General features: G+C 45.7%; 2 protein-coding genes across 3 annotated transcripts; one reads left to right on the top strand and one right to left on the bottom strand.

The window, feature by feature from the left end:
- The first annotated feature begins 143 nt into the window (after positions 1-143).
- Positions 144-5,537, top strand: CCNDBP1 (cyclin D1 binding protein 1). The gene is made up of 11 exons (XM_005524697.3): positions 144-259; positions 339-398; positions 1,097-1,176; positions 1,774-1,855; positions 2,306-2,402; positions 2,646-2,719; positions 2,990-3,066; positions 3,687-3,940; positions 4,311-4,371; positions 4,736-4,782; positions 5,146-5,537. The coding sequence occupies exons 1-11, from the start codon at positions 193-195 to the stop codon at positions 5,252-5,254; spliced, it is 1,008 nt and encodes a 335-aa protein (XP_005524754.1). The 5' UTR covers positions 144-192; the 3' UTR covers positions 5,255-5,537.
- Positions 5,538-6,017: 480 nt separating this feature from the next.
- On the bottom strand, positions 6,018-15,603 carry EPB42 (erythrocyte membrane protein band 4.2). 2 transcript variants are annotated; one of them, XM_088064595.1, is made up of 13 exons: positions 15,352-15,603; positions 13,733-13,918; positions 12,805-13,035; positions 12,099-12,217; positions 11,275-11,397; positions 10,750-10,924; positions 10,326-10,464; positions 9,838-9,941; positions 9,287-9,529; positions 8,163-8,477; positions 7,557-7,717; positions 7,178-7,338; positions 6,018-6,281 (listed from the first exon to the last, which is right to left on the bottom strand). In XM_088064595.1, the coding sequence occupies exons 1-13, from the start codon at positions 15,359-15,361 to the stop codon at positions 6,131-6,133; spliced, it is 2,118 nt and encodes a 705-aa protein (XP_087920721.1). In that variant the 5' UTR covers positions 15,362-15,603; the 3' UTR covers positions 6,018-6,130. The 2 variants fall into 2 exon arrangements, with proteins under 2 accessions (XP_087920721.1, XP_005524753.2); XM_005524696.3 differs by having other exon boundaries at positions 7,178-7,311; positions 15,352-15,600.
- Positions 15,604-16,638: the final 1,035 nt, after the last annotated feature.

Raw genomic sequence — 16,638 nt, 5'->3', positions numbered from 1 at the left:
ATTTGTGTGTATCGCGCGAACTGGGCTGTGCTGTCTCTGTGGGGCTGGGCTGTCCCTGTGGGGCGGGGCGGTCCCTGTGGGGCGGGGCGGTCCCTGTGGGGCGGGGCTGTCTCTGTGGGGCGGGCCGGGGCCGTTCCTGCCGCTCCCGGAGCGGACGTGACGCGCGGGCCGCTCCGAGGCCGCCCCGCAGCGATGGAGGCGCGGGAGCCGCTGCGGGACGTGCGCGGGGCGCTGCGGGCGGTGCTGGCGCGGCTGCGAGGTGCGGGCCGGGACCGGGCGGGGGTCGGGCCGAGCCGGGCCGGCTCCCCGCGGGCTGAGCTCTGTCTGTGCCGTTGCAGAGGGAGAGCCGGGCGAGGGCCGAGAGCCGTTCGAGCTGCCGCGCTTCTGGGACGCGCTAGGTACGGGCGGGGAGCGGCCGGGCCGGGATTCTTGGGGCGCTGGGGCCGGGTACCCGCGGGGCCGGGCCGGGGCAGGGCTGCTATCCCCGGCGGGTCTCCAGCTGTGGGGCGTGCCCTCCGCTCATGGAGTCACGGAATCGGAAAGGTTGGAAAAGAGAGATCTTTAAGATCGCCAAGTCCAGCCATTAACCCAGCGCTATATCTCTATAAAGCCTAAACAACATCAGTGGCAGATCCAGCCTCCTAAGCATCGCCAGGGTTAGTGACTCCATCACCTCCCAGGCCAACCTGTTCCTGTGCCTGACCACCCTAACTCTGGTCACCAAACAGTCCAAGGTGTGGCAAAGCAGAGGCCGATATTGAACTGTTCATACAAGATTCATAAAGGTCTCGGTTAAAGCCTCCTGGCACATCCTGGCGAACAGGTCATGAACCTGGATGAAGACTGGGCTTCTGGCTGTCACTACTAGCCAAGTGAAAAAAAAAAATAGGGAAAAAGGAGACACAGGACACAAGCAACATGCATGGCACAAATTCACCAGAGGATTTTTCTTTGTAGTGGGGGTTTAGTTTATGTGTTTGTATGGCTTGGGTGTAATGGGAAGCAAGTAGTAGGATCAGAGCTGCTGCTCATCAGGCTGTTCTGTTCTTTTAGCTGAGTTACTTTCTCTTTTGCTCCTGTTGGATTGGTTTTTTAGGTCAGACATTTCAAGTAACATCACAGGAAGCTACAAAGCTGAGTCTGGCATTCTCAAGGCCTCCACTACCTTCTGTAGAGGTGAGAGAAAGCCTCAACAGACTATGAAATTTCTGTGTGTATGCAAGCTTCAGGTATTTCTTGGTTCATTTGACTAAATGGACAATGTACTGTAGAGTGTATTAATATATTCCAAGAACTGCTCAGAGAACTAATTTCTGTAAGGTAGGGAGACACACTAAATAATAATATTCTTATATTCTTTATCAGCTACAGCTAGTTGCTGATAGAATGTTGGAGAATACAGACATTAGGTTTATCAAAGAATATGCAATATTTTTGTTATCAGTTAAGAGGAGTTTATTGTACAGGTGTTTGGAGGACAGGAAAAAAAAGACCTTCAGTTCAGAATAATGATCTAATTTACTCTTTCCTCTCTGGTGTATGACCACCACACCAGGGAGTGTTTTGTTACTAAATCATGAGGCAGGTTAAGGTGCATACAGCTTCCTTATGGTGCCTTCTTCTCCTGCTGTATTTGTTTTTCAAGCAGACTGGTCATTGCTATTCTTCCCTTTTCTCAGAGCAGTCTGAAGGCCAGTGATTGCTTGTGAGGATGTCTAAATATGGTGTAGCTATGTGTTACTCATGGGTGACCTTTTGCCTCTCCATTTTCAGGATTGTCAGAAGCTGAGTGAGGATGTCCAAAATGCCATTCTTGCAGTTGCCACTGTGTACTACTGGCTACCCAAGGGCCAAGGTGAGATAATGACAGCAAGGCAGTCACCACTGTATAGGATGGTGGTTCTTTCACCACCACTATATTGAGAAATTCAGTGTTTCAGAGCCTAATGAGGTCTGTTATTAGCAAGTTTTCATTAGCATGGTATCCCATTATCAGCTATTCTGTAGACTTTGAATGTGTTTATGAGTGAAATACTTGTTTGTTGCTGCTGCAGTTTTCCATCTGTGGGAGAGTGATAATATAGGAAGTTGTGTAGTTGATTGAGCATTGAAACTTAAGAAGTGTTGAAATCCTTGTCCAGCGTTCTTTTGGAACTGGGAAGCATTTTGCTTTTTCAAAATACTTGTAACTTCATTTATACAGTGTATCCACACAAACAGAGAAGTCTGTGTTCATCTTCAGTGCTTGCTCTTTGTCAGTGCTGACTTTGTGCCAACTTTCCTGTTTTTTCTCAATCTCAACCAGGTACAACTCTTCGGAAGATGGTTCGAGATGCTACCACTGAAGTAGTGGAAGGGATGATCCAGCTCACAGACACAATTCTCAATGCTCCAGTGGAGAGGTTGTAATTTTCAATCGCATGATTCTATGATTTTGTGATAATTTTTGGGGAAAAAGGCAAGAAAAAGTTACAAGTATATTTGTTAGGAGGCAGCAAGGGCTCTACACAGACATTGCATACTAGTGACAAGCTGGTTGGTGACATCTATGCAACAGAACTTTGGCTGATGTTCATAATCTTTGGTGCAGAAAATTGGACCACAGTCTAGCAGAGCACTGTTACTGACTGAGGGTTTTGTTTCAGCTTGTCTCAGGAACAGCTGATATCAACTGGAGGTGTGTGGGAGGCCTGTGAGCAAGTGTCTAACCTGCCACGAGGTGAGTGTTGTAAATGCAGAGTAACAGGACTGGGATGTGTTGACTTGGAAGATCAATAGCTTTTGCAAGGCCATTCCAGCTGGTACAGTGAAGGCTGAATGGAGAATGACTCAAAAACTTGACTGGTTTTGATATGTATAAGTTTGGAAACCTTAGAGCTCTGAGCTCTGCAGAAAGTTTGATCCTACAGTGATTGCAAGCCTCGATGAAGGTTGTTGCAAACTTTTGAAACAGTGGGGTACCACAGTTTTCATCCTTTTGCTTTTGCAGATAACCAGGCAGCAGTTGTGTCGGCTCTGGCAGCATGTCTAGGTGTGGTCAAGGATGCTGTGGAGGAGATGGAACATGTAAGGAAGCCTCTAAGCCTTAGAGGAACCTGCAGTGGTGGATTCATAGACTCAGAATATTCTGAATTGAAAGGGATACACAAGGATCATCGAATCCAGCTCCTGGCCCTGCACAGGACAATCCCAACAATTCCACCATATGCCTGAGAGTTGCCCAAATGCTCCTTGAACTCTGGCAGGTTTAGGGCTGTGACCACTTCTCTGGGGAGCCTGTTCCAGTGCCCAACCACCCTCTATGGTGGTTCAGTGAGGAAACACGGGAATTATACAGGCTTTAATATAAATTTGTTCTGACATGACACAGATTATTGTTTTATGTGTGGTTTTTAATGATTTTTTATTCTCAAGCCTGATTTACTTTGTATAAGATTTTCATAAAGGCATGTCCTGAATTGGGGATGGGGGAGGCAATTTAGGATCATGTAAGAATTCACCAGGTTCTTGCTGTTTGCACTGTTAGAGTGGTGGATTAGTTTTTCTTAATCCAGTCATTTTGGAATAGCCAGCTGAGATTTCTCCATTAATTATTTATATGATGTCTAGATTATGCATTCCCTTTCCTCCTGGGTATTGCTGGAAATGAGTTAGGCTCTTGGTTTTCAGTGCCTCTGTGTTCTCAGGCACTGGTGGAAGGGCAGGATCCCTATGGGGACATCATGGAAGATGAAGAGCTGGGCTTTCGGGGCAACAGAGACACATACTGGTCAGAGGCTGACCGGCAGCTGCTCAGCTCCTGCATGGGATTAATGAAGGCTTCTAAAGCTTGCCTGAAGAAAGTCTTGGCTGCAGTGAAGGCCCATGGCAAAGCTGATTCTCCAGAGCAGATTGCACAGCTGGATGACCTGGCAGACATTGCTAATGAGATCAGCCCAAGGTAAGCAGGGTTCTCCCCATGCTGCTTTTCCCTCTAGAGCAGTCCTGGTCTTTTTTTGGGGTCTTGAGTATCATAACCTTTATGATACTGGAGCTGTGAGCAGGTGGTGGACACAGGTGTGGGGGGAAGGCTGTTAAGCTGTTGAGAGTTGTGTAGGTCAGGAGAGGAACATAGGGGATGGAGATGTGACCACATCTCGCTCCACGGTGAAAACGACACACAGAGAAGGTAGTGAGAAGCTTCACATTGGTACAGCTGACATCTCACTGTTGTTCCTGACCTGCATTCAGGATGGGTGCAGGTTTTGACCAGGTTCTGTGAGTTGTGCTAGCAGAACATTTCTTCCTTGCTGCCCTCTTTTTTGTTCCAGTGTTGATGAGCTGGCACTGAGCATGTACCCACCTGTGAACCCATTGGCTGTGCGACTTAATGTGAGTATCTGCAGTACTGATATCTGAGTATCTGCACGTGGGCAGTGGCCTGGCTGTAGGGAAGGGGAAGAAATCAGATTGGAGGGGTTGTGTGACTTCAGGGAGAGATGGGTGTTAGTGACTGCCTCAGTAATAATTTTTTTAATACAGCCAGGTTTTTTTTACCTGTCACAACCAAGATTGGGCTGGGAGACACTTCCAGCATGGCAGTGATGGACAACTTCATTCTGCATCAGGATCTGTGGCGGTTTTATTCATTCTTTGCTCTTGTGCATCCCTATAGTCCTCTGTATTTTCAAATACTTTTCAGACCCTACTTTTCCTTACATTTGGCTCACCTTATTTCCCTTTTGTTTCTTTCTAGGCTGCTAAGTTGGCCTCAGTATTAAAGAAAGTCTTAGAGATTGCAAAGTGAGTATGAGCTACAGTTTTATAAGAGTGTGTTCCCTACTATGAAGATTGATATGTTTCTGCCTCATGTCAAAGATGACTCATTTCTAGACAGTAGATGCTGCCATTTCAGAACTGTGATGATGTTATCTAGTCACAAAGGGTTGGGAGTAAGAAAAGGATGCTAGGGATGATAGTGGTTCCCTTGTTTTGGGTTTGGGACTACAGACATGAGCGTGAGTTCTTTTGTGCTCAAAGCCCTGTGGGGCTAGAGCAGCCTTGTTTTACTGCTGTGCTTATTCAGAGCTTCACAATATCCCCATGTTGCCTTGATGCATAACACACCCAGGAGGCTTCCCTAATGGATTTCCTCTGCTTTTGCAGGACAAGCCATGTATGTCCAGCATCAGAGGAAGGCTGGGTGCAGTTTCTAACTGGTGCAGTAGATCACAACATGAACAAAGTTAAGAACTTCACACAGGATCAACTTTAACTCTTGTGTGCCTACGTGTGTTGCTGCCACTGGTTCTGGCATCTGCATTTCCAGTGAACTTTGCTGTTCTTCAGCTGCATGGAAAATGATGAGAACAATATAGGAGAGAATTTCACTGCCACTTGGAAGAACTTCTCCAGGAAGTTGCCCTTTGCCATTGCAGAAGGTGTCATTTTGCTTGGATTCGTGGGATGATGCAATGCTGCATCTTAACGTGTCCCATTCTTCAGACATTACAACTACTGTGGGGTTCAGAGAAAAATAAAATATTGCTAGATTTACATTAGTTGCTTTATCTGTCTTCAGAGGGCAAAGGATATATACAGGATGAAAGGGTCTTGCTTCTTTTGCAGGCAGCCCAGTGAATAATTATAAAATGTGCTGCACTTCTGCTATTTTGTGTCTAACCTTAGGGAGCAGTGGACAAGCTTCCTCTTTATTTTCTCAGAAAGCAGCAGAAAATATTGTTTACTACCTTACCAATATCAAAGATTTATGGAGGGATATATCCCCCTATATATATATGTATATGTATATCCCTAGAGGCATGCTACATCTATCATCACTTTAAAGTTCCAGGATACCCTTTACTTTGTCACAGGTGTAGGGCAAGAGACTAAGCACAGGTGTGGTTGGATCTGCAATGTCTGCTTGAGCATTGAGTCCATCTTTGTCACAGTGAGGTTCAACTTCTAAAATTGGAGACTGCACATAGTGGCAGATGGGAAAGAGTTGAGTTTGTGCAAATAATCAAAATCAAACATGGTTTTAAATATAAATTTTATTAAACTGTTAACAACTATGCTTGCCTGTGATCAGGGCACAGATCATTGCCACTCTTTTGAGTGGGACAGCAGGACCTGTTCTGAGTTGGCCTCAGGCAGCTGCAATGTTGGTAGTTCTGTAGCTCTTCAGGTTCTGGAGCTGAAGGCAGGCAAGACGTGCAGTGAGTCTTCTGGGCCCTGCTCGGGTGGGGGTGAATGGGATTTGCAGCTCTTGGGTGCTTTTAGCTTGCACAGAGCCCAACCTGGAAGGAGAGAAGGGATTATACAGGAGTCACCCCTTGTGTTTTTTGTTTCCTGGGTCTTGGATACACATTTGCTAGACGGGAATGTGATGCCAAAGAGAAGGAAAGAAAAAAAAAAAGAAGTAGAAGAAAGCTGGCAGTTACTTGAGCTACCACAGTTAAATTGTCATCTAGAAGTAGTTTGGGAATGAGATAGGACAGGAGAGTTGAAACTCTCCATGGAGACATCGAAGGGGACTTTGTCCTAATGCAGCTTCTTGGGACAAATGTGAAGTATTTGCCATGTGAAGGGGAGCATGCCCCTTTGGTAACTTGGCTAAGTCACATTTGTGTGGTTGTTCAGTAGAGAAGGGGAAGACACCACTGTCTTTATTGCTTACAGTGGGTAATGGATGTAAAGATGTCATGAACAGTACATTTCTACTCCACTTAAGGATGTTCAGGTTGCTTACTAAAAAGTAATTTATTTCTCAACAGCAAATAATTTCTAAATTTCATAGCACATTTCAATGACCTCTAACTGTTGTCTTATTTAATGTGTGTTTCTGACTGTCTTGTGGCCTTTCTCTGGTTATCATTTTTGTTGGCAGGAGGTTTTCCTCTTGCTGTCTGTGCCTTTGATGTTGAAGCTTTCACAGATGCCATATTGGCTTCAACTTATGTAATACACATCTGTTGAAAGTTCTCTTAGCTGGCTTTTCTCCTTCTCAGTGTGAAAATTGTCTGCATTATCTGTAAATAAAGGATGGGATGCTTAGGGCTTTCATGCTATAGTGATATCTTCCTGCCATGTTGTTGCCCGGTTATTTTTGGGGACAGCCTTTCCTGTGCAAGGATTTCTCTTGCCTGTATTATGTCTCTATTTGCTGTTCTTGGATCAGTCAGTTTGTGCTTACCTGTAATTCCTTTGTCTGTAAATGAGCCCTTGCCCTGTGACTGTGATCACACACTGCTCCAGGGGTTCCATGAGGGGGTTCTGGAGACTGATCTTTGCTGTGCTCGGCTCATACTGGACCATGTTTTCTGGGAACTGTTGAAAGAAGCAAATGAGCTGAAACTGTGAGAAAAAAAAATGATATTTTTCTATGATTAAAAGGAGATATGTAATTTTTCAGTGCCTGAGCTCCCATTTGCCAGAAGAGACAAAGTCCAGCTTAATTTCTTCTGCTCTAGTTTCTCAGAGAGCCCCTGAGCACAGCAGAATTGTTTTGCTGCTTATGGCTATGAAAGCTGTTTTCTCCCTATTGCAGTGGCAGAATGACAGCCCAATCTTACCTCAATGGTGAGAGGGGACTCACAAATGCTGATTTCTTCCTGTGCCAGGTACATGTAGAAGGAGTCCTCGTCTCTCAGCACGGCAGTCAGCCTGAGCAGGTGGTTCTCTCCCAGCTCTTTTCCAAACCATGTGTAAGGCACTGAGATCTGCAGGTTATTGACTGCAACAGAGCGATGAAACAACAGGTGATGAGTGCAGTCTGGTCTTTTCCTGCATGATACCTAGCAGTGTTTAGTGCCCAACATTGTACTAAAAGCTGCAGCATTGAAATGCTTAAGTGACCCAAATTGGATTTGCAGATTGAAAATCTCTAAGGTGATGTTGCCAAAGTGTTATTTCACAGAAGGGGTGAGATTGGAATGAACAATAGGGAATCATCTGGTACAACCTCCCTGCCCAAGCAGGGTCATCCCAGGGCACATGGCACAGGATTGTGTCCAGTCAATTCTGGAATATCTCCAATTAGGGAGACTCCACAATCTCTCTGGGAAATCACCTAGAATCAACTATTCAGCCAACTTTTTGTAAACCTAGGGCTAGGAGGATTTTTCTGTAATGAAAGCACTAGAGGACTTTTCTAGCCATGCACCCAGGAGAGTGCTTACCTGAATTGCTTTGGAGGTTAAAATGAAAATCTTCCTTCCAAAGTTGGGCAATGGGAACACCATTATAATGCAGAGCCTGGATCCCAACTACTAGATGAGTAGCCTTTTCTCTACCACTGTGGTTTAGCACTTCAATGGAAAGTGTAATATCTTGTCCCAGATTCAAAGAACTGCTCGACTGGAGGCAGATGAAAAGGTTGACTGGGTCTTCCAGAGCAGTAGGAATGGAGATAAACTCTGTGCTGCTGCTGGTTGTCTCAAGTTCCTTCATATTTCTGTAGGCTTTGTCAAGTACTTTTTTTTCCTGGAGAGAACCTGTCACAAAAAAGAAGCAGCGTATACTTTGGTACTCTTTCCTGTTTACTGGTGAGAAGCAGCAGGAGAATGGCATTGATTTCTGGTAGTACTGTAGATAACTGTTTCTAAGAGCATAGAGAGATATCCTTTTGTGCATTGGAACAGTTTGACAGCTTCAGCTGTCAGGATATTCATTGGATGTGCCTGACAGATTCTACTTGGGAGTAGCTGTAAATAGTTTTTAAAACACCTTGGTGCTAACATCTCTCAGAGTAGAGGAGGCAGCTGTTTTTTTCTTGCTGTAGCTAAGGCACAATTCCATGTTCTCATGTATGGAGAAGTTGCAGTTGTCTCTTGCAGCCATGAAGACAACAAGCCACAGGTTAAATGAGGTGGTAGGGTTGGGCCAGGGAAACAGCACTCAGATTCTGAAAGGGGAGATACTTGTTGAGGGAGAGATTTAGGCAGTATCTGAGAGCACACCAGTCCTTTTCAGAAAGCTAGAGTCTGAAATAATCTATCCATATTTACATTACAGAGGTAATGGGAGGTGGATGTCCAGAGATAACAGAAATGAGAAAAGGTATTCCAGACATGAAAGTGCTTGGTGAACAAACACCTAGTCTTCTAGAGACCTTAATGCTATAAAGCAGGATGAAGTTTGGGTAATGATCTCTGCTTAGGCTCTGGAGACAGGGAGAATTAGGTGTTCTAGTGCCACTGAAGAAGGGGAAGTAGTGAGATGTGGATGACCCTGGTGCTCTGGTTTGGCTCTGCTCTAGTCTCCTTGCTTGTAATAGTGACAAGGAATGTGCTCACCCCCATACCTTCTGGATACTTGTAGTTTTGTGTGATGTCCTCACAGCGTTCAGTGCCAACACTCTTGGTGCTGATGTTGTTACCAGTGTATTTTGTCCCACCAAAAGCTGGCTTGAGGGTGTCATCTGCTTTGTGTATCCAGACATGACACTTGGCATTGATGGCAGCAAAGAAGTAGCAGACATCATAATCAACTTGTGTGTCCCCTTCCTTGATGGCATTAACAGGGGCTGGCCCACAGAAGGATAGACCTGAAGAGAAAATGTGGTCCAGTTAAGATTCAGATGCTTTCCCAACTAAACCCATCCCTAGTTTAGACCTATACTGATGAAGTATCTAGTTTAGGAGGCCATTAGGAAGCAGTGACAGAGCTCTTAGAGCTATGTGAGCTGCACAAACCAAACAAATTACAGTTTTCTGCCTGAAGTCACCAGAGTGAGTTCCTGTCCTTTTGCATCCTTCTGCTGAAAGATGGGAAAGGAGGAATATTGAACGGCTTTATTTGTGCCATGCTTCACTTCCCCCCTGCCCGTGCTCAAGCCCATCTCTGATATCTTACCTTTGTTTTTTTCCTGGCAGGTGGCATCCAGGGCCTGCCACCCGCTGTACTCTGGTAGCAAATCTGTCCGAGCCATCCAGCATTCATTCCAAACATGGAAGGTCCTGCAAGAGGCAGCATCATGAGCTTGTATCGAGGGACTGAGCCCTGAGATACAGTAAAGCTTTTGCCAAACCACAGCCAGTTAATGCTCCCTTGAAAAAGTTCCATTCCTATTTAGAAGAGCAAGAGCTCTGTGTAGGGAACAAGTGGAGTTTCTCCAGCTGGACTGTGGTATCATTCTTCCTTTGTGGGCCCTAGAGAAAGGGCACTTTTGAGTCTGGGTTGCAGCAGTTTATCAAGAACAGGTTTTGTAGACAGGATCTCAGCTGAGCTGTCTCCTATCACCTCCTTGCAGCTGTTTTACCTCTTTCCTTTCCCCCATGTTTCATTTCCCACATCTAAGTATTGTCTCAAATTCTTTCTTGGGCCCTGCCATGTGTTCTTACCAGACACGAGCACTCTTGTCCTGTGTAAGCAGTGTCCCATCTTCATCATAATACTCATCCACACTCAGGCTGCTCTTGGTGTTGTGAGCCCATGTAAAGCCAGTGACCACCCTGGTAGGAATTCCCAGGCATCTCAGAACTGTGCAGAAGAGAGAGCTGTGAACCAGTTACACATCCTGCCCTAAGGGTGCCTCTGCTGATAGACACAGAGCTTCTTCTGGTGCTAGGCCTGTTAGGAATGACACCAGGTCTGCTGTTTGGACTTTGCAAGAAGCATTGCTCCCTCAGGAAATAAGATTTCATAAGTGCATTCAGTGGATGGATGTACTGATACTCTTATCTCGAAGGCAGTGATGTTGAGTGTTGATGAGGAAGCTGAAGATCTGCCTCTCACTAAAGATTAAAGGTTATAGGAGCACTGTACCTGAACACAGGACTGCAGCAAACACCCAGCACCTCCCGTAGCGGACAGGCTGGAATTTTGATGCAATCCACCGCTGGAGGATGGGGCTGCTTCCCAGCCACCTGGAAGGGGGTGTCCCATTATAGGGTTGCCCAGGCTCACATTCTGTCAGGGTTCTACACTCACTGCAGTTCAGCTGCAGAGAAGAAGAGAACGTTGTATTAAGGAATTGCCTCTCTTTGATAGGTCCACCTGATCCTGTTTGTGGAAACTACTCCCAAAGCAAATGAAACCAAGAGGACTTTTTCTGTGCAAAGCATGAAGGTCATGGCTGAGCAGAACAGGTACAGCATCTCCTCTGAGATTTATTCAGTAAGTGCACTCTCGCTGCTCAGAACCTCCTGCAGCACGATTGTCTGCTGAGGGAGTACCAGGACAGGCTGGAGATGGGCAGGAGGTGTTGTTTGCAACAGGCTTCCCCTTTGGTCAGTGGTTTGGCCTGACCTGGGGTTGAGAAGGTTCCCCCTGGCTCTCTGCCTTCCTTACCATGGCAGCAACTGCTCGGCAGACGTGGACGGGGCTTTTGCGCTGGGCAGGATCCTTTTCTCTTTGGAAGTGCTCCCCTAGAGCCAGCAGGATGAAGCAGATGTCAACCATATCTTCCTCAAACTGAAACAAGTACACATCATTTCAGGAAATTCTCCATGAACTTTTGTTCTCTTGAGTCCCCACAAGGGTTTGTGGCTGTGCAGATTGTTTCTCCCTTTCTGCTGATAGTTTTAGGTAAGTGGGCTGTGAAGGAGGGCTCCAGGCAGAGATTTGCAGGGGGAGCTGAGGACAGACCTCCAACTTCATTGAAGGTGGGAAATGCATCAGCATGATACTGTATCCGCTGATTGAGGGAAATTGATGCTTTTCTGGAGCACTCTCTAGCTTGGCACAGAGGTACTTTTATGATCTGCTGGCACTAAAGTGAAATAGAATCCCATTCTAATCACTGGCTGTGTCAGATGGCCTTGGACAAACAGAAAGATCTTCTTGTCCTCACTTTATCTGTTACATAGAGACAGTATTACTGAGCTCTGTTAAATGCTTTTATACCTGTTGATGAAAGGAAGGAACACAAAGCTTAGATACAGATCAATGCATTCCTTTATAAAGGATTGCCTGAGAAGTAAACTGAAATTACATGTTCTGGGTTATAGGACTTCATACACAGGCCCCTGTTCTCCTGCACAGGAGGTAGTGGGTGCAGAGAACATGAAGATGGATAGAACTCTCATCAGAGCATCCTGTTCACACCAGATACGTGCAGCTTTCCTCTGATGGTGGTTGGAAGAGCGCACAGACATATTGGACCTCTTACTTACCTGACTGAAGTCCCAGGGTTGGGCTAGGATTGCATTTTCAGTCCCCTGGTAGATGATGCCATCTTGGTTTAAAATGTACTCCTGCCGCTGTGCCTCATTAGCCAAGAACACCTCATCATCTAGATTAGAGGAAAAAAAGGGTTCAGGAAAAAAGCATTCCTGGTCTCAGAGGCATTTGCATCTCTCATCCATCAGCAGATTCCACTGCGCTTTGGCATTCTGCCCTGAAAAATACCACAGACTGTGAATCAGACAGGAAAGAAGAATTTTGTTGTTATCTCCATTTCCTTGTCCAAAAAGTTCCTCTGAACCCAGACTGTTGCACTTGCTGGCTCTTCCACTCTCCCGGCTGAAAAGTTCTAATACTAAGAAAGATACAGTGGTCTTAAGCAGACCAATTATAATCTTGACTCATTCTAAAATCTCTGTTATAGGAAACATTTAATCAAACATTTTTCCCTTAGCAGAAGGACAGGGTTCCTGCAATGGAGTACTCCAAGGAAGAGAGAGAAGTGCTGAGGCAGGAAACTTTGGGCTTTATGAGCCCCTACCTCTCTCCTGAGGTGCTGAGAGGAGCAGGGCAGGTGTGGAAGGAGCACTGGGCGAGTCAGCCCCAGCCTCCTTCCATGGAGGCAGTGCCACAGCTCCAAAGTTGTTTTTGTGAAGTGACTGATCCCAGCCTGCCTTCTTGTTTCTGACCACCTACCTCGGCACCAGGGATTAAAAAGGAGCATGAAGTTGCCCAGGAGTTGAGGGGATTTGGAGGCACGTAAAAGCAGAGTGTACTGGCCAATGGGGGCATTGGCAGGTGTGTTCACACACAGGGTCCAGAAGTTTGGGTCCTGTTCCTCCACTGCTGCGCTCCACTGCTTCTGGTCTCCCAGGCTGGAGATGGGAAATTCAGCCTGGATTTCATCTGCTTCAGAAGAATGTGGTCCTGCAGGCAGAGAAATCTGGTTGTGTTTACTCCAAACATTGTATTTATTCCTCACCTGTGCAGACTGCAGGGACCTTGTCTATCTCTGGAGCCATAGCTCTCCTTGTGAGAGGCTCATGATCCTTCAGCAGCTTAATGCCTACTGAACATTGCTAAGGTCAGTATGTTGGTGTCCTCCAAGGTCAGCATGGCCTCCATGTTTGAAAGTGCGATGTGATTTCCATAGATTTATAGAAAGCAGGAACAGACAGAATGGTGCAGACCTGCTGTTGCTGGAATTTAGTTTCTTGCAACAAAAATCACAGCCCAGTGATCACAATATGGTAAAACAAGTTGGGCCTGAAAGCTGCTGCCCTTCTTAGGGGTCTCACTAGAAAACACTCTAACAGAAAAATCTGTGACAGGCCAGCTAGGTTTGAACTTTCCTAACCCCAAAAGCCAGAAGAGATCCCATGAGTACTTTGAAGTCATGGAATAGTGAACCTGTGTTGCTTATTGTGCTGCAGTGTCTCTTCTGGAAGGGATCTGGTTGTGACCCTGCAGCAGCAGGAGACTACTTTGCCTTACTTGAAGAGTTCACTGCCCTCACATCTAAATTTGGTCGCTCCTGCCCAGCTCTGGACATGGCTTTTGGCCCCAGCTCTGTTCTTCAGATGGGTGGAGGAGCAGAGCTCTGGTAGGTTTGTAATGGCATTACCTGTCTGTACGATGAGGAAGGTCCTCTTCATCTGCTGCAGGTAGTTGTGTGTTGGAGCTGAGAAGCTCAGAGTGATGGTGAATGGCTGTCCCCGCCTCACTATGAGCCTCTCAGTGCTGATTTCTTCTGTGTGGTGGTTTTTGTTATTCTCTGGGATCATGAAATCACATTTTTGGATGCTCAGACCTGTAGTGTGAGAAGATACAGAATGAGTTTGGGCTCACAGAATGTGAGCTGCCTGCAGTTGGGCTCTGAGCTGCATTCTGGGACACACAAACAGCTGATCAGGTGTTTCTCCACCCAGACATTCTCCCCCTGACTTTGAGACTTTCTGTCCAGCAATGGTAGGGACCTTCACTCTGAGCTTGGTTGTTCTGGTTTTGACTGTTGAGCTGGTGCAAACTTTGCTGCTGGTTCAAATGCACAGTTGGATCAAACACCAGTTTTCCTACTTTGTACCACATTTGTTGACAATGCTACACCCAGAGATGCAGGAGACAGAAAAGATGCTCCTCCTGTCTCCTACACAGGCTTTGTACACATCATGCATGCTTCTGTCCAGCACCAGGAGACAAAAAAATTGTCACAATTTCAAGCAGACAGTTACTCCTTGTTTTATCTCAGCCTTGGGATCATCCTGACTTTATTTATCTCTTTGGTTTGTAGCTCATCACTAAGATCCCTGGCCCTGTGGGTTCTAACTGCTGCCCCTTATGTGACATGTGCTGTCACCCACCTCCCCTTGCTGACTCGTACTTCTCCCTCTGTTGCAGCTAAAAATAATTAAAATCCATGGAGCATTTCTCTGCTATCTAAATTGATTGCTCCTGTGCTAAAGCCATAGCTGCTGTCTTTGCAGATTTCACTCTCTCCTGATGTCTTGTCCTGTCTTATCCTCTGCATTGATACCTTCTCCCATTGTGGTTGTCCCTTCTGTGTTTCTTGGTGACTCTTACTGGATTGTGTGCTTTGTTTCTCTTTTCCCCATATAAATTTTGTTTTCAGTGAATGATTCTGGTCCAGCTTTCAAATCCTATCATGGCTGTCCCCGTTCAAAGCCCTGCACCAGTTCAGGCCTTATGGAGCCAGCTCTGACCTCATCTATTTTCTTCTCTGTGATGAAGATGTCTGTTCTGTCTATCTTAAAGAATAGTGAGTGATGTGGAGTCTGGCTCCCTCTCCATCAAATGACTTTTCATGGACCTTACTGTCACCTTTCTTCAAGGTTGCCTGGAACCTGGACTGTTTCCCTGCTCCAGGGGCTCAAGCACTTGGTCTCTGTTTCAGTTGTTGCTTAATTCCTCCCACCCCTCCCATTCCCTGTGCTGAGGATTCACTTACCTTTGCTTGCAGACTCTCACCTGTCTGCCTTAGCTGCTTCTTGCTGCTTCTCGGACTCCTCTCAGACATCAATACCAGCTTTTGATTGCTGTGCCTTTTTGTGCAGTCTGCACAAACTGCAAACTGAGCTCCCTAAGCCTTTGGAGCACTTGGCTCCTGCCCTGCAAGCTCAGCTCTTCCACAGGCCTCATGAGCTATGTCTTGGAGCAAGAACAGTTGCCTCTTCCTTACACACAGCTGGCAAATGCTTGGAACTAATAAAAATTATTTTTGTTTACCTTGGCCCATGGCTGGTTCCAGGTACCATGAAAATACTCAGCTTCTGCTTGCTCTGGTGGGCAGTGGCTCCTTCCTCCAGCTGTCTTAAAAACTGTCCTCTTGCAGAGTTGTTTGCTTGATTTCTTTGTACAGGGTGGGACGTGGTGCTGCCACCTTTCCTGCTTATCTGGTGTGCAGATGTTGAGGACTCTTTTATCTCTCAGACCACACTGAGGACAGGCTACAGATGAGGTGAAGTTCCACAGTGGGATGCAAAGCATTTAGAGACAGCCAGTGACAATTTCTTCAAGGAGCCGTGCACTGAGGACCCCAGAGTAGGAAGTGTAAATCTTTACATGGCTCTAAACAAGGCACAGAGTGCACCCTTCAAGGAGTTAAAAAATACAGTCAGTAAATCCATTGCTCTTGTGCCTAATTCAGAAAAGTAAAACCACTTAAAAATGAGAAAATGTGCTAAAAGAAACAACTAAATTCATGTAACTTAATGCAGATTATTTAAAATTATTGTGCTGGAGGCTTGGACTAAATACATTCTTAAAATTTCTGTAATAGAAAAGGAATGGCACTGGGTTGATAATAATTGCTCAAAAGACAGGAAATAAGTTATCAGAAGTGAACAGCTTTCACTGTGGAGTGAGTCATCAATAGTTTTGCAGACACCCATGATCTCCAACAAACTCAAGAATAATTTGTGAAGTTGATTACATAATATAGTCCAGTTTCAGTCTAAGTAAATTGTAAATCAACTGATTGTGCTCAAATTTTCGATTTTCTTTGCATGATCAATGTTCTTAAATGCACCTGTGCAGTATATGTATGAGTTTTGAACCTCTAAACAGAGTGGTTTAGATACAGGGAAGTATCTATCCCATCATCACTGCCTTCTAATGGCTGTGTGTACACACAGTACCATCTCTTGGTCAAATTGGCAACTGCAAGTAGGATTTCCTGAGTAGGATGTGCTTCAGCTCTGAAAAGAGGCATACTTATTGTCCCTTTGTATCTTTCATAACACTGAAATGGGCTTAAAAAACCCATGGAGAGGGTTAACACACAAAAGAGACTTCTGCATGTAGCAAACAAATGTTTGTACTGGCATTCTTCGGGTGAGAATGGGGTCCCTGTCCCCAGGCTGTCCCTACACCCAGGGCTGCCCTGTCCCAGGTGCAGAATCCAGCACTTGCCTTTGTTAAACTTAATTGGTTTTGTCACTTCTCTATCCACTGCATCCCTGACATGTTCCTAGAAATCCTGAGGAAAAGTAATCCATAAGATCCTTGCAAGTG

Source organism: Pseudopodoces humilis, chromosome 19 (assembly GCF_049639895.1).
Source record: "Pseudopodoces humilis isolate 2021_Gansu_Grassland_sample_001 chromosome 19, ASM4963989v1, whole genome shotgun sequence".
NCBI classification, from domain to species: domain Eukaryota; kingdom Metazoa; phylum Chordata; class Aves; order Passeriformes; family Paridae; genus Pseudopodoces; species Pseudopodoces humilis.
Note: the sequence above shows the minus strand (reverse complement) of the source record. Positions and strands in the feature narration are given on the sequence as shown.

Coding starts and splice junctions, on each gene's coding strand:
- EPB42 (XM_088064595.1), bottom strand. Junction 9,530..9,837: donor CTGCCAGGAAAAAAACAAAG/GTAAGATATCAG, acceptor TTTTCTCTTCAG/GTCTATCCTTCTGTGGGCCA. Junction 7,718..8,162: donor TAACCTCCAAAGCAATTCAG/GTAAGCACTCTC, acceptor GCTCTGTTGCAG/TCAATAACCTGCAGATCTCA.
- CCNDBP1 (XM_005524697.3), top strand. CDS start 193: ATGGAGGCGCGGGAGCCGCTGCGGGACGTGCGCGGGGCGCTGCGGGCG. Junction 2,403..2,645: donor CTCAATGCTCCAGTGGAGAG/GTTGTAATTTTC, acceptor GTTTTGTTTCAG/CTTGTCTCAGGAACAGCTGA. Junction 3,941..4,310: donor GCTAATGAGATCAGCCCAAG/GTAAGCAGGGTT, acceptor TTTTTGTTCCAG/TGTTGATGAGCTGGCACTGA.